Here is a 24,956-nt window from a genome sequence, read left to right as displayed (position 1 = left end):
TAAAGTGGCCAGAAATTATGGAGCACAGATTAGAAACCATTCATGAGAGTCACTCCACCAATATTACACACAAAAAAGGACAAACTAAAAGAACAAGAAAAAAGGGCATAGCATTAATCTGTGCATAAAAACAATGTGTGCATTAAGAGCTAGCATCACTGTAGAGAGAAAAAACAGGCAGTCATCAAAACAACTACATGCAGCCCAAACACATGCATGATGCCACAAAACCTTTTAACTTATCAAAACCAGAAAAACAGAAAGGGATGGAACAAAACAGGTCAACACAAAGGAAACTACTTACAAAAGAGATCCAATGCCTTTGCCGACAGGAAAACTCTGAGCATGACAAACAACAGTCCCAGCCTTGGCAATGGTGCCGTGCCACTTCCAATTGTTGATGGCCTGCTCTGGCATGTGCATTCTGTTGGCATGCCCTGTATCAAATTGGGGCTCAATTGTTCCTGGTCCCAATAAACCAGCACCTGCTTGGGTAAAAGGATGGGTATGAACTCTATGATATGAAGAATCTAATTTTTCTGCGCCAACACTTGAAAAGGGTATACCAGCCTGATTAATCTCGAAACCTTCCCTCACAACCTGAGACCCCATGATGGAACCACTTTCAAACAGTCCATGATTTCCTATTTTCGCCCTTTTATGCTCTCTTGCAAAATCTCTATCAGGTATAATGTGGCTGTCCATCATCGGCCTAACAGTACTTGTAATTCCAAAACTTGCAGGAGCAAGAGGTCTACTCAAGGGCTGCATGTTGCTCTCCAAAGCAGCCCTTACATCAGGTGCTGCACCTCTCATAAAGGAATTGCCACCAAATCCACTTGGAAGAACACCACCTTGCCCTCCCAACCCCAGTATGGGTGGTCGGCTTCTGATATCATGCTGCAAAATTGCATGTCTTCCTGGGAACTGAAGATTAATTCTAGGTCTGCCAGGACTAAGCATATCATGTGGAGTAAATGGGGCTCTAGGTAACATCAAATTTGGGTGTACAGCAGACTCTCTCTGAAGTGGCAGACCCCTAAAGGCATTTTCATTGCTTGAAAATCGAATCTGAACTCGAGGATCATTGAAGAGCCTGCCTTGAAGGCCGTCTTTTGCACGAGTGGCCTCATCTGCATTCCTGAACTGAACAAAGCAATAATGGCGATCTGGAAAAATCTTGATGTGTTCTACTTCACCAAATAATATGAAAGCTCTTCGCAAACCTTCCTCATCCACCCTTAGAGATGATGGGAAGCTGATCCGTAAAGTTTCACTAGGCTCTTCTTCCTTCTTTCCTTTTCCATCAAATAGATCCAGTGTATGAGCTTCCATTGCTGAATTCCACTGTATTACACATATAAACAAATTCTTTAACAGCAGATCAAAACATAGGAAAGCATGCTCACCACAAGTAGCTGCATACATGCGTTCCTTGAAACTCACTCTAAGTACATTAAAACATATAACTCCTTAACAGATTGCTTATTCTTGGCTGTTACTCCCCATAAGGTATCATGGCATTTACCACACTTGCATGGCAGGCACTCCCATAGGAAGTATGAACTCCATGCATGTACAAAGCCTGGATGCTGGCAATGCAGTGCAAAATGGGGACAAAAATTGTATAGAGCTGCAATCACTATTCTAAAACAGAAGATTTGACCAACTTACCATACAAGCAAGAGAGAATGTCCTCCACCCAAATGATTGGTAAAGAGAGACTACAGAGAGAGAGAGAGAGAGAGAGAGAGAGAGAGTTATATTAACGTCTACAAAAGGCCAAATTGGCCTATGAGAAAAAAATGTTACATCTAGAAGGTCAGAGAATTTCCCATGTCCCAAAATAGCTATCATCTAATGCTATGACTAACTAAATGGAAAATAAACAGTGAACAAGACATAGCGGATGAGTACAAAATGATGTCTTAGCGAGATATAATGTGGAACTGCTCAAGAGGCACTCTTATTCTCAGATATCTCTCATGGGTCTATCTAGCATAGAGAGGCTGAAGCAGCAAGGTAGGGTCCCCTAGTGACGGTGTAGTATCCTCTGTATCTACAAAGGATGCCTCCTGCAAGGGCGTGGACCGGCTGGGTGCAGGCAATAGGCTCTGCATCTCTCTATGGTTGTGTCCAGGGTAGTCCCCCATGGTGGGACCATCAATCATATGGATGAGGGCTCTATAATGGAGGGAGTAGTTGATGCTCTATAGAACCTCTATGAGTGTGCACTGGTGTGTGGCTCCATCTCTGCTACTAGGTCCATAAGAGATGCTCTTTGTGGCAACGTAGCGCCAGTAAGAAGGGCTTGAGACATCTCTAATCCGAGAAATCCACAACCCTGGATAGTGGCCCAAATGCCTCTCTGAACGAGCAATGGAAGCACCATAGTGACACGGGACAGGTTTTGGGAACAGGGACTAAAATTGCCATTCCCTGTCACCATCAAAGGGGCTCAAACAAGGAAACAAGATTGGGACGGTTTGAGAACAGTTTGGAATTGAGAGAAGCTAAAAAATAGCCATTCCATGCTACTATGGGAAGCACCCTCGGATCTCGTAGTACACCGGGCATCTACATAAGTAGTAGTACTCTTATCTTTGGCTTGAGCTAACAAAGCTAGCAACACCCGTCCTTCGGGGGGAGGAAGTTTGTGCCATATCTACCTATCTCAATCCAAAACTAGTGTGAGGCTGTATAGAGTTGTCCAATGGTACATCGTACACCATGAGACAAGTGTGCATCCACCCTTGAATCTCGTAGTACACTGGGCATCTGCATAGATGGTACTCCTCTTATCTCTAGCTTGGCTGACAAAGCTAGCAAAACCTATCCTCCGGGGGGAGGAAGTTTGCGCCTTATCTACCTGTCTCGATCCAAAGCTAGTGTGAAGATGTACGGAGTTGTCCAATAGTGCATCGTATACCATGAGACAAGTGTGCATCCATGTATCTCGGGTGGATAATAAAGCCATCAGGGGATATGTGCAAAAGATGCTTCCAGTAGAAAGCCATCTTTGTCCCCACATCCTCAGTAGGTGTCACCCATGTCCTAGCTATGTGTATCTGAATAATGTCCATCTTGATAATGTGGTTCAACTCTTCTCGGCTGCGCTCCAAATGAGGGCAGTCCAAGTTGTACTGTAGTGGTGGGAGATGATCCATTTGTAATCCATGTAACTGTAACCATGCCTCTATCTAAGCATACCAAAACTCAGCATCCCCCTCTAATGCTTGCTCTCTAGAAAACTCTAGTGTGAGCTGAGAGTATATCTGTCTCAACAAGGTCCAAAGCCTATGCAAGAAGAGAAGAGGGACCAAACAAATGTGGCTCAATTGATTAAGTTGAATGCATGGTAACCAAAAGGTCTTGCATTCAACTCCTACATTCTGCGCGGTCATTCGATATGGGTGTAAAAAAAAGGAGATTTGAACCCAAGTCAATGGGTTCATACAATAAGTGGCTTAGCTCTAGGGTGGCCACTAGATGGAGAGAGAGAGAGAGAGAGAGAGAGAGAGAGTCCTCCAAACTGCATAGACACCTCGCATGTCCCTATATTGGCACTAATTTTGTGAAGCGCTGACAAACTGTCGTGCATTAAGCACTTAAATTATTATGATGTCTTGTAGCTGAGTGTAGAAAGTTTTCTAACAATTAGAAAGGGTTCCCATTTCTATAAAGACAATTAGATGGTGCTTCACGTGCTCAATGCCAGCCCTCAGCCTCTCACACCTGCTTGCCATTACAAGCAGTCCAACTAGTGATGCTAGTTGATTCCACTTGAAGCTCACTAAAGAGATGACATCATCTTTCAATCAGTAAACAATAGGGTGACTTAACCCTGGAAATTTTAATGCGCCAGATCACAAATGTGCTGGTCTTCTACTTTTAGATCGTATCTGAGAATTCACACGTGCAACATCCTTATTTTCCCAATAATATGACAAGGAACAAATTCCCTCTAATCTCCTCCTCAACTCAAGTATCAAAGAAGGCTCTCCATTTGAAAGGACTGCACAATATCAGTAATAGCTGACTTTCAAACTCATTTACAAGAATCTTGCACTGCCAATTTATTACGTCAGTTTGATTGCATAATGGACAGTATACTTTGCACTTGATAATATACATTGTATGTAAAATTAAATGGTATGTATGATATCCATCAACTTTATCCTTATGGAGGACTTACACCTTAAAGTCAACTAATTCAAAGAGTCTAAACCAACTTCATTCGTTGCATGCCAACTGTGGACAATGTATGTTATACTTGTGCTCAACAACTCACGCCATAATGTCTTTCATTTGCATTCTTTTTAAGTCAAGTTTTGTATTATGTATGTATATTTGTGCATGACAACACATTAAATAAAGTATTTCATTTCTGCTCTTTTTGGTTGATTTTCTACAGCGTATGTATGTCCAAGGACTCTAGTCTGAGTTCTTTGACTTGAACTGCCAAAAGAAGTCCCGTATTTGTGTGATCAACAGGGTTGCCCTAAGTGTAGCCCCAAAAGAAAGCCTGTTAAGAAATAGGCATACAGGATCTGCAATGTGAGGAGTATACCTTCCAAGACAAGTTCTCTGCTCTGAGCAGAGGGGTGACCACACTTGAAAAATACTTATTTAATACTCCAATACAGATCCTTTGCAGTTGAAACGATCAGGAGTAACTCTAGCAAGAGTATATGCACACATCCATACACATGTGATGCACACAGACACCACTAAATTTGTAAGATTTTGCAACTTTAATTGTCAATTTGGCCTCCGAATACATAACTAAGAGGATTTGCCATGGCTGCACAACTGCAACACAACAAAATTTATATACAAAACCATTCATTCTATTACCTTCAGCGACATGACCAGAAATAGACTTCCAGGGTAGGATTCAGTACATTCAAGCATACATTTTCTTTAGAAGGCAAAATTGAGATGATAATAGGTCTCTTTGGTAACTTTATTGATCTGAGATCATAACAGTTGATGACAGTATGAAAGTAAGGCAGGATAGGAAGGCAAATGCAAGAAAATATGTAAGCATCAAATTACTGCAGTGATAAAAGTTCTGGTGGCAAGTGCCTATGCTACTTTTAAGGAGCTGATTCCTTCCCCCAAAAGTATATTGTTACCAGGACATGCAACTATGTTTCTTTGTGGCTTCATTTTTGTGCACAAATTACAATTCAGCTGACTTGTTGTGCCCCTGGAATCTTTTAAGTAAATAGTCCTTGAGTTATGAAGCAGCACGCCACCTTTTTCATAGATTACATCACTCCAGGTATATCTTTGACTCCGGATTGGCACAGATTACCATAAAAGACCCACGCATCTTTTTCCTTATATAATGGTCTTGCTGAATGTCTTGTAGATAAACCATGGTTGTTACCACTACAAAGCATGGAAATTTTTGAAGTTCAAAAAAGTAATGTTGGTGGATACTTCTCTTTGACAAATGTCTTCTCCAGAAATTTGCAGAAAATGAGTGCAGTCAAGTGGCATTGTTAAATTGTTGTTTAGTCACAGCTGAACCTATTTTTTATAGATTTGTAGTGGAAATCACTGGGAGAGGTGGTTGATATTTTTATTTCTTACCAACTAAAACGAGATCAGCAGCTCATATTTTCCAAATTTTCAAAATATATCCTAAGAGCAAATTAACAAGAATAGCACTGAACGATTATTGAGAACCAAAAGCCCTTGTTTGAGAAGTAAAATTTTGATTACATCCAAAGAAGTCAGTAAACCTATTGCTTCTATTTAGGAAGCAAGGTACAGTTGAATGCATTGGACCTTTCAAACAATCCTAGATACCAGAAACGGTAACAAATACATCAAATTTCTGGTTATTAAATACAAAAAAAAACAAACATTCAAGCTGTTGGAATGAGGAGAAGGTATGAGACTCGAAGTGGGAGACAGACTCAAGCCAGCATTTCTTGATAAAATGAAAAAAGAGAATATAGCACAACATACATGGCCTTACTTACATAGGCCAAGATGTACAGCAGAGTAGCTTGACCCTTATTTAATGCATCTCAAGTGTGCTCACATGGTGTAATACACACATACACTAAACGGCCATTCACACACATTTGTACATGGCCTTACCTTTTCCAAGGCAGTGTCGAATCCTTGACTACATGCAAAATGCATTGGGAAGGCCTTAATCATAGAATGGAATATCTAGTCCCATCAGGCAAGAAAATTACAAATATTTTTCATGGAGATTTACTAGGATGCACAACCGTACTATCAAACTTTTGTATTAATACCCCTCCCAAAACAGAGATTCCCAAGGCCCCTAGATATTAAGTGGTGTGTTTGACAACACAATGCAAATGAGGTAGGACTGAATCCCATAGCACCACGGTTGATCAAGGAACATCATACTAGAGCATCCATGGTGGTGTTAATGTCAATCTTCTGGTCAGAAGAGAGTAGAGTAGGCATGACGTATGGACTAGTAAATCCAACCGGTGAACATGTCAATCAAGAACATCCATGGTGGTGTTAATGTCAATCTTCTAGTCAGAAGAGAGTAGAGTAGGCATGATGTATGGACTAATAAATCCAATCAGTGAACATGTCAATAAAGAACAACCTCCAAACACACTAGATGGTGCTGGATATGGCAAGCACACTTTTGATTTCTCAGAAGGTCGTAGGAATCTTGATTTAAGGTACATTCCCAAGTGCATATACATCCCCAAATCTGACAACAGCATGATAGGTGCAAAAGGAAGAAAAAGGTCTTAAAGTACCCTTTAGAAGCCTTTGCAACAAGGTCGTCTTTTGATTTTTTTTCTTCTTCATTGCCACCATATTTTTTTACAATCTAAGAACATCAAGATGAGCCCCTGCATGGTATCCCATCATGAATGCAGATAGTTAAATGTTAGTTCCACAAATAGAGGACAAGGCATCACATTCATCCATCAAGATGATTGGCACACAAATAATCCACTAAACATCAAAGAAAATCGGAGTTATTGATCAAGGTGTGGAGATTGGCTGAGTGGGTATGGAGGATAGAGACAAAAGCCAAAAAGGTTAAATAGGATAGAAAAAGGGAGAGGAACATGGGAGAGAGAAGGAAATATGACGAGAGAGGAGAATGATGAGAAAGAGAGAGAAGCCACAAGATAGAGGAGAAGTAGCAATGTTGACATATAGCAAGCTGGACCTGGTAGGATGCATGTGACATCTGGCAAATGCATCACCTGCAGCTCTGCACATGAATGCTGAAATGAGGATTGCAAGCCTCAAGGATTAGCACAGCACACATGGCGTGTGAAGGTTACAACTAGCTGTTTTGGTTGAAGGATTCTTAACAAGCTTGTCTAAAGCATTGTCTTTAACTTTCCAAAGTGATCCAAAAGAGAATTTACAATATAAGTAAATTGTGTTCAGACTTGGAATCATGGAAATAGGTGGAACTTCACTGCAATAGTTAGTCATAGATGTGCATGTGGCATGTAAGCTACACAAGTCTACAAAGTAGCACCAATGTCAAACTATCAAGACCAGATGCATTCAAACTCAAAGAGTTTCACTCAAACTCAAATTGGTTCCATTGAATATTGAAGATTGAGAAGCACATGTAGGTAGTGCCTTCAGCATACATGTAGTGCCTTCAGCAAGTCATGCAGAAATAAAAGGGGACCTGGAATAGCTGAAGTAAGCAACACAGGGAAAAGTAACACGCGCGCACACAGAGATGCAGCTACACAATAGAGCTTAAAGCAAGTGCCAATGCCTTATTTTAGGGTCCCTTTGAAAGATAAGTCACAGCCTGTATGAGCTGGAATATGCACAACAAGGCCAAGGAATCATCTGGCTTGTTGCATGGCCAACATACTACACTAGTAACCACACTAGGTGAAAATGAAAAAGAGGATCCGAGGCAATAAAGACACAAAAATGCTACAATAAGGCGAGAAGACCTTACAAAAGAGGCATTGATCTCCATCTTGGGACTCTCATTCAAAATGCCAAGTTGACTTCTGCCAAATTCTCGATATTGAAAATAAAGTGGAGCAAGAGAAGCCAATCACTCTGCAAAACCACACAAGAGTCCAAATGCTACAATGGAGTCTGAAAAACAAGCCCACAGAACTGAAGATATTGCAAGCAATTCTTCTAGCGAATCAGAATCTTCCAAAATTGACTGGAACGGCTTTTAGATAAACCTTTCCTAAAGCTACTTAAGCCAGTGGCAACTAAACACAATGCATGAAAAAGCCTTAATTAATGATAATACAGAATCAGCTTCTTCTCATAAAACTATAAGCTGCAACATATTCAAGATGAAATGAACCTACTGGAGAGAACAAGCAGCAAATTGATCCCACCTCTACCCTGCATGAAGAGAGAAAGTAATTCATCTCCTCTGACTAACAAACATGTTATGAAACCCAGACAATTTTACTAGCTTAAGCTCCAAGTTGGCAAAGTTTCAAACACAATGCTAGCTTAGGCTTTCTGCTTCTTAGTTCAAGCTTTCAAGTAATTTTTGTATATTGAAGTCATCAGATTTTATTTGCCAACAGCACACAGTTGGTTCAATCATAATATTTACTTGGTTCAAAATCAGTTCAGTGGACAGGGCATTAGCCATTTCTCCTACCTATTAATGTGTTCCTTATACACCCAAGGCTTAATGTGAAAAAATCCAAGTGAATACATATTTGGAATGACTATTTAGTTTTAGCTAGGATTTAAAAAGCAACTTTGAAGATTGTGTTTGAAGTTTTGGACTTTGGCTCTAGAGCCCAGTACTTCCATGTGTGAACTTTAAATGAAACATTTCAGTGCTACAAACATTCCGTATGGAACATACCAATTTATACCAGTTCCATTTCAGACCGAAATGTTCCATATAAAAGAAATACATGTTTCATTTCAGTATGAAAATTTCAGTGCCAGAACTTTGACCGAGTCAAAGCCCTCAAATGCCAAATTGCTTAGGACATGTGTTAGCACTCATGAATTCATTTACATCTTTGCTATGTGTCATCCCCTAGTTGTAAGCCTCAGCCTGAGCTAGGTTGAAGCTTTGACACCATCTGTCTCATCATTTAAAGAATCACATCAACAAGATGGATGAGATTTGGGATGAATTGTGCCTCAACATTCTTTTGGAAGGCAGTTCTGTCAGGATATGATGGAGACTCTTTTGTCCCATCTGCCCCCTCCAAAATATGATGTCTACTATACCAGTCTTCTTGCCTCACACTGCAGGATTCCATGCCCTAGAAAGAGTTAGTCCCTATGAACTTCAAGCAAGAGACCTAGCACAAGGATGCAGGAAGAGCAGGTCTTCTCAGCCATGCTTTTGCTGCTAGGACATCAAGAAATGGGCAAAATAAGACAAAAGAGAAGAAAAGTGTTTAACAAGAACAAACCAACAAAGATAAGGATGAAACGTTCAAAGGTTTACCCTCCCTGTGAGAAGACCACTCATCCAACCGAGAAATGCTGGAACAAATACTGCCACTTACCATCTAGAGTGCAAGGTGAAGTGAAGGAATTTAAGTCCACTACACTAGCTAAAACAACAAAATCAATCTTCGTCCACTTGTATGAAGTGGATGACATTGCATTGGCTTTCTCTTCCCCAGATACCACTAAGATACAAGCTCTTGCGCTCAAGCCCTCTTATGTTTCCAATTCATAATTCAATCTTCTATCAACATATGGCTTCACTCGTCTTGGGACTAGCAAGTCTTCAATCCCGATCCCCTTCTAAATCCGAACTCCCCTTGCTGTCCAAAGTGACTAGCAAGTTTTCAATCTGATTTGCCCCTTGATTCGAGCACTTAATTGGCCTTCGCCCACTTCATAGACGATGAAAATGCCCCAAATTCAATCGCTGGCTAGTCCTCCACCTGAATTTAGCTGAAATTCACCTTCAACCCTGAAAAATCCAAGTCTTAGAGCTTCCGATTTTTAGCACGCTTCTCAAGGTTGTTGCTAAACCCTAATTTCTATTGTACATTAGGGTTTACAGCAGAGAAATTTGCAATTTCTCAGCCTCCAAGGGTCCAAATGCTAAGATCTTCGAAGCAAGGCTATAAAATGGCTGGGAGATGAGAGAGAAAGCTATAGAGAGAGAAAATTCAAAGTTTTGTCACGAAGAATGATTAAAAATTAGTCAAATGCAGCTGCTACCCTACCACAATAGCTTGTAGATGCAAAGAATTGAAGAAAATCAGTCATTTACTGCTGCTGCCCTATATCAACAGCCTGAAGATGCTGTCACCTACTATTGATTGGTCTTTTCCTACCCCTGGCTGCCTCAGAAGGTCCTCAAATGGCTGAAAATCAGACCAGCAACATCTCCTCTCTCTCTCTTGCATGCTGAATACACTAAAAATACCTCTCTCCAGCCTCTAAAGACGTTTTTCAGTCTTGCATGGACATTTTTGACAAGTGGTAACCGTCCCAAATGGTTTTTTCAACCTTATCCATAATTAAATATTAATTTCCAATCTTTAAATACTAAGAATTAATCTAATAATTATTTGGATGCCCTGAAAATTTATATGACTGGCCAATAATTAAATTGGCTAAGCAACTTCCATTCCCGAGTGTCTCTACGCTATCTTTCACCATCAAATTGGCGTGAGGTATCATTAAACGTCACTTCTCTAGTATCACCAACTGAGACTTATAACCAAATAAATGATCTAGGCCAACAACTGTCACCAGATACCACCAAGTACGTGTGCGGCATAACTTATAGCAACTTTTGCCTTTGACATCCTGCAATTTTCTTAGGTCCCGAGCTCATAAATTTGCTTTAACCCCAGTTGCACCTCACATGCGCAACATTTACTTAAACATGTAATTAAAAAGTAATCCACATATTAAGTGAGGTTTCAAAAATACATGTCCTCATGACAGCTCTCCGCGGATGGGTGGTAAATCCTTGATTACAACTTAATTACAACAACAAACAATTAATGCAAATCTGAAAATACAAATTTGCTTGCTGATTTTGGACAATGCACACCTAATTCGCCCCAAGATTGACACTCCTTTCGGTATTTCTTTAGCTTTATTGAAGAAAAAGTTGATTTACAATGGGATTCTCCCGATCCCCTTTGAAATCCGAACTCCCCTTGTTGTCCAAGGTAACTAACAAGTCTTTAATCTGATTTGCTCCTTGATTCAAGCACTTAATTGGCCTTCACCCACTTCATAGACGATGAAAATGCCCCAAATTCAATGGTTGGCTAGTCTCCACCTGAATTTAGCTAAAATTCACCTTCAGCCCTGAAAATTCCAAGTTTTGGAGATTCCAATTTTTGGCACGCTTCCCGAGACTGCAGCTAAACCCTAATTTCTGTTGTACATTAGGATTTACAACAAAGTAATTTGCAATTTCTCAACCTCCAAGGGTCCAAATGTTGAGATCTTCGAAGCAAGGCTATGAAATGACTGGGAGATGAGAGAGAAAATTCAAAGTTTTGTAGCCAAGAATGACTAAAAATCAGTCAAATGCAACTGCTACCCTACCACAACAGCTTGTAGATGCAAAGAACTGAAGAAAATCAATCATTTACTGTTGTTGCCTTGTCTCAACAGCTTGTAGATGCTGTCACCTGCTATTGATTGGTCGTCTCATGTCCCTGGCTGCCTCAAAAGATCCTCAAATGGCTGCAAATCAGACCAACAGCATCTCCTCCCTCTCTCTTACAGACTAAATACACTGAAAATGCCTCTCCAATCTCTAAAGACGTTTTTCAATTTGCATGGGCATTTTTGACAAGTGCCAACCTTCCCAAATGGTTTTTTCAATCTTATCCATAATTAAATACTAATTTTTAATCTTTAAATACTGAAAAATTAATTAATCTAATAATTATTTAGGTGTCCTGAAAAATTATCTGACTGGCCAATAATTAAATTGGCTAGACAACTTTCATTCTCGAGTGTCTCTACGCTATCTTTTACCATCAGATTGGCATGAGGTACCATTAAACGCCACTTCTCTAGTGTCACCAACTGACACTTATGAGCAAATAAATCACCTAGGCCAATAATTGTCACCAGATACCACCAAGTACCTATGCGGCATAATTTATAGCAACTTTTGCCTTAGATATCCCGTGATTTCCTTGGATCCCGGACTCATAAATTTGCTTTAACCCCAGTTGCACCTCACATGTGCAACATTTACTTAATCACGTATTTAAAAATTAATCCACATGTTAAGTAAGGTTTCAAAAATACATGTTCTCATGACAGCCCTCTGTGGATGGGTGATAAATCCCTAATTACAACTTAATTACAGCATCAAAAAATTAATGCAAATCTGAAAATACAAATTTGCCTACCGATCTTGGACAATGCACACTCGATTGGCCCCAAAATTGATGCCCCTTTCGATATTTCTTTAGCTTTATTGAAGAAAAAGTTGATTTACTATGGGATTCTCTCAATCGCCTTCAAAACCCACACTCCCCTTGCTGTCCAAAGTGACTAGCAAGTTTTCAATCTGATTTGTCCCTTGATTCAGGCACTTAATTGGCCTTTACCCACTTCATAGACGATGGAAATGCCCCAAATTCAATGGCTAGTAAAGGGTGCCTACACCCTACATGTAAACATGGGCAGAGCATTACAAATGTGCGATGCCCGACAAAGTTCCAAGAACATGTTTGTCCCAGTTTTAAAAAGAACTTGTGGATTCTCACAACGGCACTGTTCTTCTGCTCCATCTTCCGAATGTGATTGCTGAAGCTCAATTCTCTACTCGGCCGAATGTTAACAAGTATATAGCATCTCCATCCTTCTAGTAATGAAAGCTCTAAGCTGCTGTTACCCTGTCCATAGCTGTAATTCAGTTCCACAAATTAGCAACCAACGCAGAGTCTTACCACAGGGATTGTTAAATAAAACCTGTACAATCTGCTGCCTATCAAAGGATCTGTTTTCAACTCAAAAGTTCTGGATTTCAACTCAAAATTCTGAATTGGCTTGACACCAACAATATGGCATTACACATTTTTCGTCAAGATCAAAACTTTAAATGTGGCATCTCAAAATATCTCAAACCCAAAGAGCTGTGTGCAAGGCCGTTTCTGCAGATTATTCTCAAGGGGGGAGAGAGAGAATGACAGGTTCTTATGAACTGCTGTAAAATAGCACTCTAGTCTATTGTTAAAAGAACTATATTCCTCATCTTTAAAGAGGGATAGCCCTTGTAGGGTGCCAATCATGCGGAACAAACCAGTTGGACAATGTGACATACTAGAACTGATAAAGTGTGGAAAACTGATTACCAAGCTGGTCAAAACTAGCAAAGGAAATATAAACAGTAGATACTTGTACTTATATTAATGCAGAGTTTGGTGTCTTGCACTGTCATTAGAGCTGAGAAACCACAAGCAACACAAAGAATAGAAGCCAACTACAGCTACAGATGTAAATAAGCTCTTGTAATTGAGGCATAAAAGTTTTCTGGGTTGTTGGAACATACCCGTTTGACAGGCTGAGACCTTAGAAAATCAACACGAAGCACTTCACCACCCATGTGTATTTTGTTCAACCCTTCCTTTGCAGCGGTTGCATCTTCCACATTCTTGTACTCTGCCAAAGCAGAGTTGCGATCCCGTAATAATCTGAAATCCTCCAAGGCTCCATACTTGGTAAACTCCAACTCAAGTTGTTCTTTTGTTATATTTTCACTCACTCCCCAAATCCATAGGTGCCTGCTGGGCTTTGCCTAAAATCTCAGGCATTCCAAATTTTAATGACGTTATTTAGAAGGAGACACTTAAACTAAATATAATAGGCATCTCTATAACCACACCACAAATTTTACTTGTTTCCATAAGTCTTGAAATTATCTATTGCAAAAATATAGCCTTTGCAAACCAAACTTTAACAATCACCAGAAACAGACACAGCACTCTCCTTTTCAGTTATAATCAGATGGCTATGATCACATGAACAAAAACTCACAGCTACAAAATAGCACTACTGCTTTGAATATTCAAGACTCAAGTTGCAACTTGCATATGTAATCACCAAGAACACTTTCTTCAGCTGTGAAATAGTATACTGTGGACATTGTGATGAGGGATCATTGCACTGGGCAAGGTAGCAGTAGCACACTAATCAGAAGTATCAAATACTACTTAGCCAGACAGCCCAGCAAGGAACCAGACATTCTAGGAACAGAAGTCCATCATACATTAGACAAATCTCATATTTTGAGTAGTAACATCAACAACGGACATGTAGCAATGTGAACTGGCATGTTCAGCATGTGACTTGATAGCAATGTGAACTGGCATATTTGGCATGTGGCTGTTAATGACCTCATCAGGCTATCAGACCAGCCGACTCCTCATTAGTCAACCTTGGGCATTATCTACCCTTTCTCTTCCAACTTTGCCACTTATTCCAAGGTGTTGTTCCTCTCTTATGTCAATGCACTATGGTACATACTCAAAAGACTTGCCCAAAGTGGCATATTGGCATATCTTTTTGTGGCATTTCCCTTTGTGCAAGCTTAGCCATTGATCATTGTAACCGCTGTTCACTGGGAAGGGCCGTAGTGTACAACCAAAATATATAAATGCTTTCACCCAATTCACAGTCGCCCACTTTACCTGAACTTAAAGACACAGAATCAAGAAGAAATACAAGAAGCTAGAATGCTCCTGTTGCCACACACACACCCTGTTGGCCCATAAGTTAGGCGCCCCTTGCGGTATTTCTTTATTTTTAGAAAGAGAGAGAGTACAATGAGCTGTCTTTCACCAATTCTGGGTGAAAGTTGGCAGTATAACAGTACAATTACTGACCCAAAACAAGCTGGCCAGGAGGGGAAACTCTGCCCAAGTCTGAATCTTCTGGTTGGAGTGCAGAATTGACCATTTCAGCCTGCTGTATTTACTGGTTCAGAGCTGTTCTGACACTTGTTCTCAGCTCATATTGTTCCCTACACTGTCCTGCATCATCTGGGCCAAGTGCCCCTTGATTCTGACATCAATTGGGCTCTGAAATAACCTCTGAATAGTCCAGAATCAGAACTGATTTAATGCTGTTTCAGACACTTGCTTGGTGAGGTTACCACCCTCACCTGTTCCTACTTGTGGGCAGCAAACAACTGCTCCTGTTCCTGGAGAAAAGAGGCTCTTGCCTCATGCAAAAACAGCATATTCCACACAGCTGTACCTGAATCAGAAGAAAGGCCCTTGATTCTGTAGCATAACCATACTGTCAGGGAGAGAAAGAGAGAGAGTAGGAAGCAAGCTCAAGCCTCTATGCATCATAGACAAGGTAGACCAGCTCTCAAGAGCTCTCCATCTGCAGCAATCCATCTCCCTTTCACCAAATGAGCCCCCCATACATTGAAACTCGTTTTTGTGCTGCCCTCTCTCTCTTTTGGGAATTTATGCCCAAATTGTGACACATGGCATACATGTAACAATTTTCCTGTTTAAACCTTTCGGTCTAAAATTCTCCATCCTCGGTTCAAAATTTGACCTCGGCACAAACCAAAGGATTAATCCTCATACAAAAACGAAGATAATGACGCGAACAGATTCTGGGGTCCAAAAATAGCAACTCCCTAAATTTTAGAAGTTGCTTCCATTGCATCCCACTAGTCTTCTGACCATCTTTGTAGACTATAGCTACATCCAAATCTGTAATGTAGCTCAACTGAAAGTGAATTTCCATTGATGACCCCATATGGACTAATCTCTTGCAGATTTGTCCATCTTCACTTTGAACTAGTCTCTTCCAGGCTAGTTCCTCAACACACTTGTCCATATACACTTTCACAAGTCTCTTCCAGGCTTGTCAGTCTACAGTGCCGTCAGTCTCTTCCAGACTTGTACTGGACCTTAACTGTCCAATCTTGACTCACTAGACATTCCTGTCCGTTTCACATACTAGCCATGCAACTCAAGCGTTTAGATTTCAAGAGGGATCCTTCCAAAAAGAAAAACCAAATAAAATATGTAATAAAGAAATCAACAAAAAGGTACTAGTTGTCACAGTCTTGTGACAATCATTATGTTTTTAGGGCCCTAGCTTCTCACTTCATATCACATTGCACTCTACTATGCAGTGTTCTGCTCCACAGCATGCTTGCCCTTGAGACATCCCCAACATTTGAGCAGTTTGCTCACTTGGGGCATGTTAAGATAAAAAAGGCACATTACACATTGAATCTAAATTAGCTCCCTAAAACAACCCCAAAACTCAAAAATTACCAAAGTTTCTATGTCCCATAAGCAAACACCCAAACGCTTGGAGGATCCACATCTATAAGTAAGAGACTGCCCAACCATTTGCCTCCATTCCTATTTTGCAGATTTCACCCATCAGCTCTCCTCAACGGGCAATCAATCATCTCTTCAACCACATCTGCCATGCCTTCCACATCTGACAACCACCAATCTACAGATGCTGCATGCTGCCCTTATTAGCTAGTGACCTATTTTAGAGCCCCAGACTACTATGTTTGTGTTAGCAATCATGAGAGTTTGGCACATTATCTCCTGCTTGCAAGCCTCAGTCTTAAGTCAAACAGTTCCGTTAGGAGCTCTGACACTCAATCTATCGTGTGTTTTGACAAAGAAGACAACTCTTTCTAGAGCATGCATTCCTTTTCCAATCGGATTTAGGAGTGTCTGCACTAGCTAGTTATTTTCCAATTCAATGCATTTCTTTTTCAATGGGTCTAGATTGTGTTCACATTGGCTTGCTTATTTTATTGTTGTTGATCAATCAGCCAGCCTTTTTGGCCCCTACAGTTAGCATTTGACCAATTTTTGGCAATCTTAGCTATTTACAACTGTCCTCCATTATGGAGCATCTACAACATCTCTTTGCAAGGTGTAGTTGATTCTCCCTCTATCTGGCCATCCTGACCTTGAAATGCATGAATTTTTTCCAACTCAAAGCATTTGGTTTTCAATGGGTTCGGACTACATGCACACTGGTGAGAATGAGGTGGCCAGCATTTTATGATGGCATCAACATTTTGCTGATTATTTTATTGTGTCGATCAATTAGCCCGCATTTTTGACCCTTATACGCAGGGGTTGGTCAATTTCTGGCACTTTTAGCTATTAATAGCTATCCTCCACACTTGGCCAATTATTCACACAGATTCTGTTTTTCAAATTTTCGCACAATCCGATTAAGGACTCTTCTTCGTCTTCGAATGCTGCCTTCCATCATCAACTTGATCCATTGCCCTCACTGATGCCTTCGACTGCGCACACAGATTGATCAAACCACTCTTGTATTCAACATTCTTTAGGAGTTTAATGCAGATTTTCCCCTTCCATTCACTTCTTTCATTGCAGCATATCTCTTCCCTTTTCTCCCTATGTTCATGTTTCCTCTTCCATTGCACACTCTCATTCAAAGTGGTTTCACACCGTGTATATAGGTCTTGGTAGGCCACTAGGTAGCCGACAAGCACCCTTCATATGATACCTTGGCCTCTCTAGGATAGCCCTTTGAACTTTGGAGATAATATAACCATCATCTCTATAGTCTTGGTAGGTTCTTGGGTAGCCAATTGCAGCCATTGACCAATGTCCTAGCTGTTTTGGGGTGAAACATCTTGCGCTAAAAATAGGTGAGCTATGCTTGTAATCCCTTTTTGGTTCCAATTTGGGGCTTAAAAGGGGATATTACGATTTAAAAGGCATATTACGCATTAAGCATTAATTAGCTCATTGAAACAGCCCCAAAACTCAAGTATGCACCATAAACAAACATCCAAACTTTGGGAGGGTCCAAATCTATAAATAGGAGGCTGTGCCTCCATTCTTGTTTTGCAGATTTCAGCCATCAGCTCTCTTCACCAGGCAGTTACCCACCATTTCACCAACTGCTGCACACCTTCCACATCAATTAGCGATCTGTCTACAGCTGCCACCTGCTGACTCCATCAGCTACCTGTTCTGGAGTCCCAAACTGCTGTGTTTGCCTATTTTCAGCATGCATTTGCAATACTGCAGACTACCTCTGCACTAGATACACCTCCCTCAGCTGTCGCTCAGCTCTCTATTGCTGCATGTGACCAGGTGCACTCCTCTTCACGCTGTATATTGCTGTGTTTACCAGTTCCAGCCCTCCGTACTAATGTGTTTTGGTTTCCGGCCTCCTGTGCTTCCATTTTCAGTATCATTTCAACTCTAATTAGTGGTTACACCCCTCCAAATCCATCCCTGATGGACATCACTCTCACTACTCCCTCAGCCCACTCCCAAACTCAGAGGAGAGTCATTGGCTGTTGGACAGCTCTTCCTTTGAGCACCTTGTACACACATTCATTCATTTACAGCATTCGTTTATTTACTTCCAAGTTATCTTTCTTCTTTGTTTGTATTTTGCATTTTCTATTTGAGTTATTGTGTTTTAGTTGTGTTCATATATTCTATGTTTTCTCCGTGAAAACCCTAGCATATCTTCACATGGTACATTCAGAAAAGCCTCAAATTTGTGATGCTGAATCAAAACCCAGTTTTGATTGCTACTATGAAACTAAAACTTGGTACATATTATGTCCAGCCATCACACTTCAATTTCTCGACAAATAGCTTATCTTTCTTTCAAACTTCTAAAATAACCACATCTCACCATGCCTTTTCAGTGCATGTCCTCCAAAAAGGAAGTGTCCCACTTTGATGGAACACATACAGCTTCCCTTTATCAAAAGGGGTTTCAAAGCCCTACATTCCTAAGCAGTCTCAGCTTAATGAGGAGGGGAGATGCTTCTGCTTTATTGATCACGATACATCCATGGAATTTTACATTCAAACGGTCTTTGCTTATGAAGGAGGAGACTTTTACTGGTACAATATATCCATTGATTTTAAGAGGCTTTTACAATCCAGATCTTGCAAAAACAAGTTGAGAACAAGAGCCTTGCCAAGTCCATCAACCTCAAAATCCAATGTGATAGTTGGCAAGAGGAGAAGGAAAATGCTTCAAACAGAGGCCAACTTAGATTCAAATTAAACGACCTATTTTCAACACAGTGGATACTTGAATTGAGGAGACCTTGACAACTAGTAATGCTTGTGAGGCACAAACTTCCAAAAGAATGTCATTTCTTTCCAATGTGTGAGGTTGCCTTTGGGCTTGCCTGAGTTCTAGTGCTTCAAACTTATCCAATTTAAACTCTAACTTGCTACCACATGCACATCCATAAGCACATTACTCTTGAGCCTTCTCTAGATTAGAAATGAACATTTTGAAATCTATTTGGTAGAACCCATTGAGTCAAACAAACCCCTCTAATTAGACCTCATATTGGATCATAATGTTTAGCAACTAATAAATGTCACAATTTTTTCAATGATTAGATCTAGATTGTCATATTTAATTATGGGTTCAATGACCATAGAGCTATGAAGATGCCGAGGGAAAATTCTTAACTACATTTATGCATGCATGAAATGTTTGACCTTTTTCCATGTGTTGTCCTTGAGGCTTCAAATATAGCATTGCCCACAAAAGTCTAGGGTTTCAAGTCACAACCAAGGCAAAACCCTAATCATGAGCAATACATAGGTTAGATATGTGACTAAATGCTCTAACAAGGTTCTATAGCTACTAAGTATCCAATCATGTGTTTAAATATGATAACTAAGATAGTCGTGGCTAAAAATATAAAAAGCTAAAGAATATAAGGAATGAAAGGCACCTCAAACCAAGATTCCAAATATATGTGATTGATTGATGAATGTGAATCTTTATTATTAGAAAACAATTCATATCCTAGCCCATTTTCATCAGACAAAAATATATGCACACTATTTTAATCAAACAAGAGGACATATTTCAAGGTGGTCTAAAGATCCACATCAACAATCATGATGACAATCTCCTTGTAAAATCCAAGGCTCAAGAGATCTTCAAATAATGCAAAGAAAAGTCAACAAGGATCAAATTTAACTCTAAACCTATACAACTTCCCCTCAAAGTGGATGGTATGAGCAATCCACCTTCCAACATACATTTGCCTTGCAAAATAGAGATGCAAAGTGCATACACCTACATTAGTCAAGTTCATGGTAGTGATCGTTAGCATTGACAAGGGATTGAGGGAACAAGGCCTCAAGATGCTAGAATGCCATCTCAAAATGAAGTTGATGCAAGGGCATATACCAAAATTGGGAGGAAGATCCTCTATGCTAACCCTAACAAGGGTAGACCAAGGAACTAAGGACTATTTCCCCTCATCATGAACAAGAAAGGGGATGGCCAAGGGCCGACTAGGTGGTATTCACAACACACATTGCCTCTCACATTTTCTTTCACACACAAAGATTGATTCAAATGACTTTTTTAATGTGGTCCCACCTTCACATCCCTATTCCTTGGCTTTGGTTGTTCCATGTCCCATGTTTCCATTGAACATAGTCTAAATTCTAAAAGGCCTAGGATTCAACCAAAATCTCAAGTAATACTCAAAACTCCAAAATATAGACAAATGAAGGAGCTTTTCCTAGCTACTAAGCAAGAAATGGACCAACCTTGCAACCTATCAAACTTAGTCCCTACCACAAAGTGTACAAGAGCTGAAGTCCCACAATACAAATTGAGTATCAAAGGCTAATCTACTATTTCCTAAAGTTGTGCACAATAGGTGCTAATAGCCTTCAAGTCCAATAATCTCATATCAAACCATTAGTCATAGGGTACATGTTGTGGCCTAGTAGTCATTGGACACATGTTATGACTAAGAACTTACATTTACTCATTCATCCGTAAATAACCTTGTTAGTTCTTTATGTGGTGCAAGAACCATAAGCTAGTCAATCACATCTAGATTCATCAAGAACTAACGAGTACTTGTTATCTAAGCCATTACTATAAGCGTAACCATGGGTTTGAAAAAGAAATATTGTCCATTCTTCTCGAAGTCATCATGTAATTCAACCTACCACTAGATGGTGAATCATTGCTATTAGATCAATAAGGTTCTTGTGCCCTGACTTTAAATACAAGTTTCTTGGCTAAAGGGATAATTTTGCCATAATATTGACTATCTTGACGACATAATAGACATGAATCCATGAGGATGCTTTTGTTGTATTACAACTGAGTTGTATGCTGACTACAGAGTTATAAGTGGAATTTAAAAATTATTAAGGTTGAGACATTTGTTCCCATTTTCATTAAAACAAATTTGGAAGTGTTGTCATACATACAATATGCATCCCATTACCACTAGGTTTTAGAAAATAGATGTGCTAGCAATAGATAAGCATAGGTCATGTTACTCATTAATGTGATCATTCACTTATTACATTGTATAGGTGACAAAAGTTAGGGATTATTGATTCAAAGAGAATAGACCACCTTTTTAAGTAAGGAAGATATGAAGTTTTCAAGTTGCATCTATGTGTAGCTCTAACATGTGTGATCTAAAAGCAGCTTTAACACTATGTTTTATGTTGATTGCAAATATGAAAATAAGTGACCTTTGGGGTGTCAACTTAATGTTATTGTTCTCATTTCCAATATCACAAGCTTACAAAAGTTATCATACATGCACATAATTTTGTTAGAAAGTTGTTTGTAGTTCCTTAAGAAAGTTGTTCAAAAAAGCTACCACCCAACTTTAGAATTAAATTCATGAAATACACTTGAAATGTTATTTATTCCTTCAAATCTAAAGGCCCCACATTAAGCATTAGTCATAGGGCACATGTTGTGACCATTAGTCATAGGACACATGTGACCAAGAACTTACAATTACTAATTCATTGTTTATGCTAATTCATCTATAAGTAACCTTCTTATTTGCTTTACGCTAGATTTTAAGTCTACCATACTATGCAACATCTCCACCTTGATATCTCCTATCACCAAACCTTGCAACCATAAGGATAGACTCTTTCTACTCACTCTCTCATGAGTCATAATCCCCAAACCTTTAAAGTCATGTATCAGACTTCAGTATATAAATATCAACTTCCTTTTGAGGTGTACTTTTGCTACTTCAAGTATATTTTATGCTCTTTCAATTAAAGCCTCATCGCACTCTACATGACCCTTCCCCATTTTACACCCTTAAACCATGCATGTTCCTCTTGATAACAAGGCCCATCCTATGGCCCTTGCCTTGATAAGGTTTATCGTGACATTGTCTTCAACCACTTGTTATAAGCTTGCTCCCTTGCAATTCAAGCCCCATTGTGCTCTCCAACCTCCCCAATATTACACCCTTAGCTAAGACCATGCACGTTCGTCTTCATACAATTGTGGCCCTTGCCTTGATAAGGTTTCTCATTTGGTTAAGCCATAATCTCCTCCTGCAATCGAATACAAAACCCCTCTCCCCACCTAAAGTTAATCCAACCCAAAAACATAAGCATAGCATGTGCAAAAGCTCAAATGTTGGTTGCCTTTGAGATTTGCAAGATGTTAACATACCGGCTTTGCAAATTCTATACGAATGGCTTGGCCTTTTACAGCTTTTCCTTGCAGACCTGCTTTTGCTGCTTTGGCATCTTCTAGAGACTTGAACTCGATAAAAGCATAGCTCCTTTGAGGGTAAACAGACATGTTCTCAATGGTTCCAAACTTCTCAAAAACTTCAGCTAAGATTGCTTCAGTTGAGTCAATAGATATGTTACCAACCCACAGCAATCTGGATGGAACGTTATCGTCATTGTGCATGTGACCTTTAGTAGCCGACACTACATTCAAGTGCCAAGACTCTCCTACACGAGGCCCATAGTCTGTGGGAACACCACCAGCCAAAGGAGCAGCTGTCTGCAGCAGACAAACAGGATTAATGAGATCTTTCAAAAATAGATGATTGTTCAAAAACTTATTCACTTGCTCACAGATTGCAAATAGACAGATTGCTTGAGATAACAGGCGGCAGGCAACCCACATATGCAGTACTATACACGTCAGACAAAGGATAGCCCACCTGATACCTACATAGATAAGGACAAGTTTATCAAACTGCATGATCTGTAAAGGGCTATTGTCTGTCTTCAACTGCAACTCCTAGGGACTTGGGATACAGACAACAAACCTATGAAAATACAGTACTGCCCTATGCGCTTTAAAAGAGGTCAAACGCAGTGACTAGGATACGAAACAGTGACAAGGAGGAAAAGCAAGAAGCTTGCTTCTAGCGTTGAAACCTGATTTAGAGATCTGGATTCGAATACTCAAGAGACAGACAAGCTGCCACCCGCTAAACAGCACAATGGAACTAACGACCTGATTCACTGCAAGCATACTACAAGCAAGCTGTTCAAAATTGTACACCTTACAGGAACTAAGGAACAAGCTGCCCCCACAAATACCCACACCGCCTTGCGAGATTAAAGGGAAGCTTCTTTTTATGACCGCTGCAACCCAGTGTCAAGCTCTTAGGCAACTATAAAGTCAGACACCACGAAAGCATTTCAAAGCAAAGGGTTGGATGTACTGCATGCAGCCTCTAGGTAAAGCTCATCCCTACATGCAACATCAGGGATTGAGATAAGAAAAATGCACGCTCTAGGGCCAAGTAGAGTTGCAAAAAGAACCACAGGACAGGGAAAGGCAGAACACGGGGCATGCAACCTCATGCCAGAGTGTAACCATACAACGACACAACATCTGGAATTGATAGCAAACTAAAAAAGGACCCTGCAAATGCAGCCATACAACATCTACGATCCATAACAAAGCACAAGTAAGAAGAACGAGACACGAAAGAAGGAAACGGGGCTTACCGGCGAGGAAGAAGGGTGAGGGGGATCTAAGCCACGACCTGGTTCCATGATAGGGCAGCCGGGATCATCCACAGGCAGCTGCAGGAAGCGAGCTCTCTCTCTCTCTTTTGTGGCTATGGCTTCCGGCAGAAGAACATGGTGTGTAAATGTTTTTACCTCGAGACAAATTTCCAATAGCCAGAAAAAGGGGGGAAACCAGGCCTCTCTCTCTCTCTCTCTCTCTCTCTCTCTGTGCGGATCTTCTCGCAGCACTGAGATTCTCTCTCTACTCAACGGAGAGAGAAAGGGCCCCGTCTATCGATTGCGTTTTTGGCCTCCATCGTGTCGCCTGCCCAGGTAGCATACGTGTGTAAAAAGGATTTATATGTTTTACTAATCCATCTTTATATTTATATATTTATATAATAAACAAACTACCATTGAATGGAAACCTAAGCCGCAGACTAGAATTAGTAAGCCTGCTGTCCGATGCATCCTATCCTTAAAAAGTTAATCCCTCCCGTCCGATCATTATATTCCAAGCTCCCCCCTCCCGGGAGTGTGTACCCTGCCCTTGTTGTCTTGTCTAACTTGGAGGAGTGCCCTTATGCAACTCTTCCATGTACTATGTTCCTTACACAATTCACATGCTTAGATTGATTTTAATATGTTGTATTACCAATTTACCAAGATTTCATTGTATTATATTATTATTATTAAGTTTCAATCTCAAATGATTCTCGCGCGGGAGGTGAATAACTATTGATTAATTCCCATTACTATTGTGGTCGCCACCTAAGTGGCAGCCCCCTCAATGCATCCATGCAACCCCCTAAACTCAATGGAGGTGGATTATGCACAAGTAGCCCAAAAGTATGAGATCAACTTTGTGGAGATAGAGAAGGAGCTATGCGAGTCCCTCAAAGTATACAATGAGAAGTGCAAGCAACAGGCCGAGAATAGATGTAAGGTTCTCACAGCAACAATGGCCTTTAGTCTACATAAGCTCAAGGCAAAGTACGCACAATATGCCACAACTGGAGTTTATATCTTCTTCATGGGCAGAATCCCCACGAAACAAGAGTTTTCCAAGTGGTTCTCAAGCACCTTCCATGCCAAAGCGGAGCTTCTACAATACAAATTCATAGGGAGAGGATTTCACTTTAGTCTACTAGAAAGCAACATTAATCATGACTTTGTTCTAGCCAGCATTGTTGGATATGCAGGCAATCT

General features: G+C 40.3%; 1 protein-coding gene across 5 annotated transcripts in view; it reads right to left on the bottom strand.

Annotated features, from left to right (window-relative positions):
- LOC148039650 (flowering time control protein FPA-like) overlaps positions 1 to 24,072 on the bottom strand; it is a 30,925-nt gene extending 6,853 nt beyond the window's left edge. For 2 of the 5 annotated variants that reach the window (XR_015693046.1, XM_087692366.1), the window contains exons 1-4: positions 23,745 to 24,072; positions 22,441 to 22,782; positions 13,496 to 13,741; positions 305 to 1,347 (exon numbers count right to left, since the gene is read on the bottom strand). Coding sequence is in view for 4 of the 5 variants with exons in the window: in XM_087692366.1 (XP_087548492.1) it covers positions 305 to 1,347; positions 13,496 to 13,741; positions 22,441 to 22,782; positions 23,745 to 23,792 (1,679 nt within the window). In the remaining variant the exon portion in view is untranslated. The remainder of the gene's footprint in view (positions 1 to 304; positions 1,348 to 13,495; positions 13,742 to 22,440; positions 22,783 to 23,744) is intronic. The other 3 variants (XM_087692383.1, XM_087692391.1, XM_087692376.1) reach the window with 3 other exon arrangements.
- Positions 24,073 to 24,956: the final 884 nt, after the last annotated feature.

The sequence above is a fragment of the Lygodium microphyllum genome, chromosome 2 (assembly GCF_053477565.2).
Source record: "Lygodium microphyllum isolate KBCC chromosome 2, Lygodium_microphyllum_v1.1.10, whole genome shotgun sequence".
Lineage (NCBI taxonomy): Eukaryota > Viridiplantae > Streptophyta > Polypodiopsida > Schizaeales > Lygodiaceae > Lygodium > Lygodium microphyllum.
This window is presented reverse-complemented; position numbering and strand designations above follow the sequence as displayed.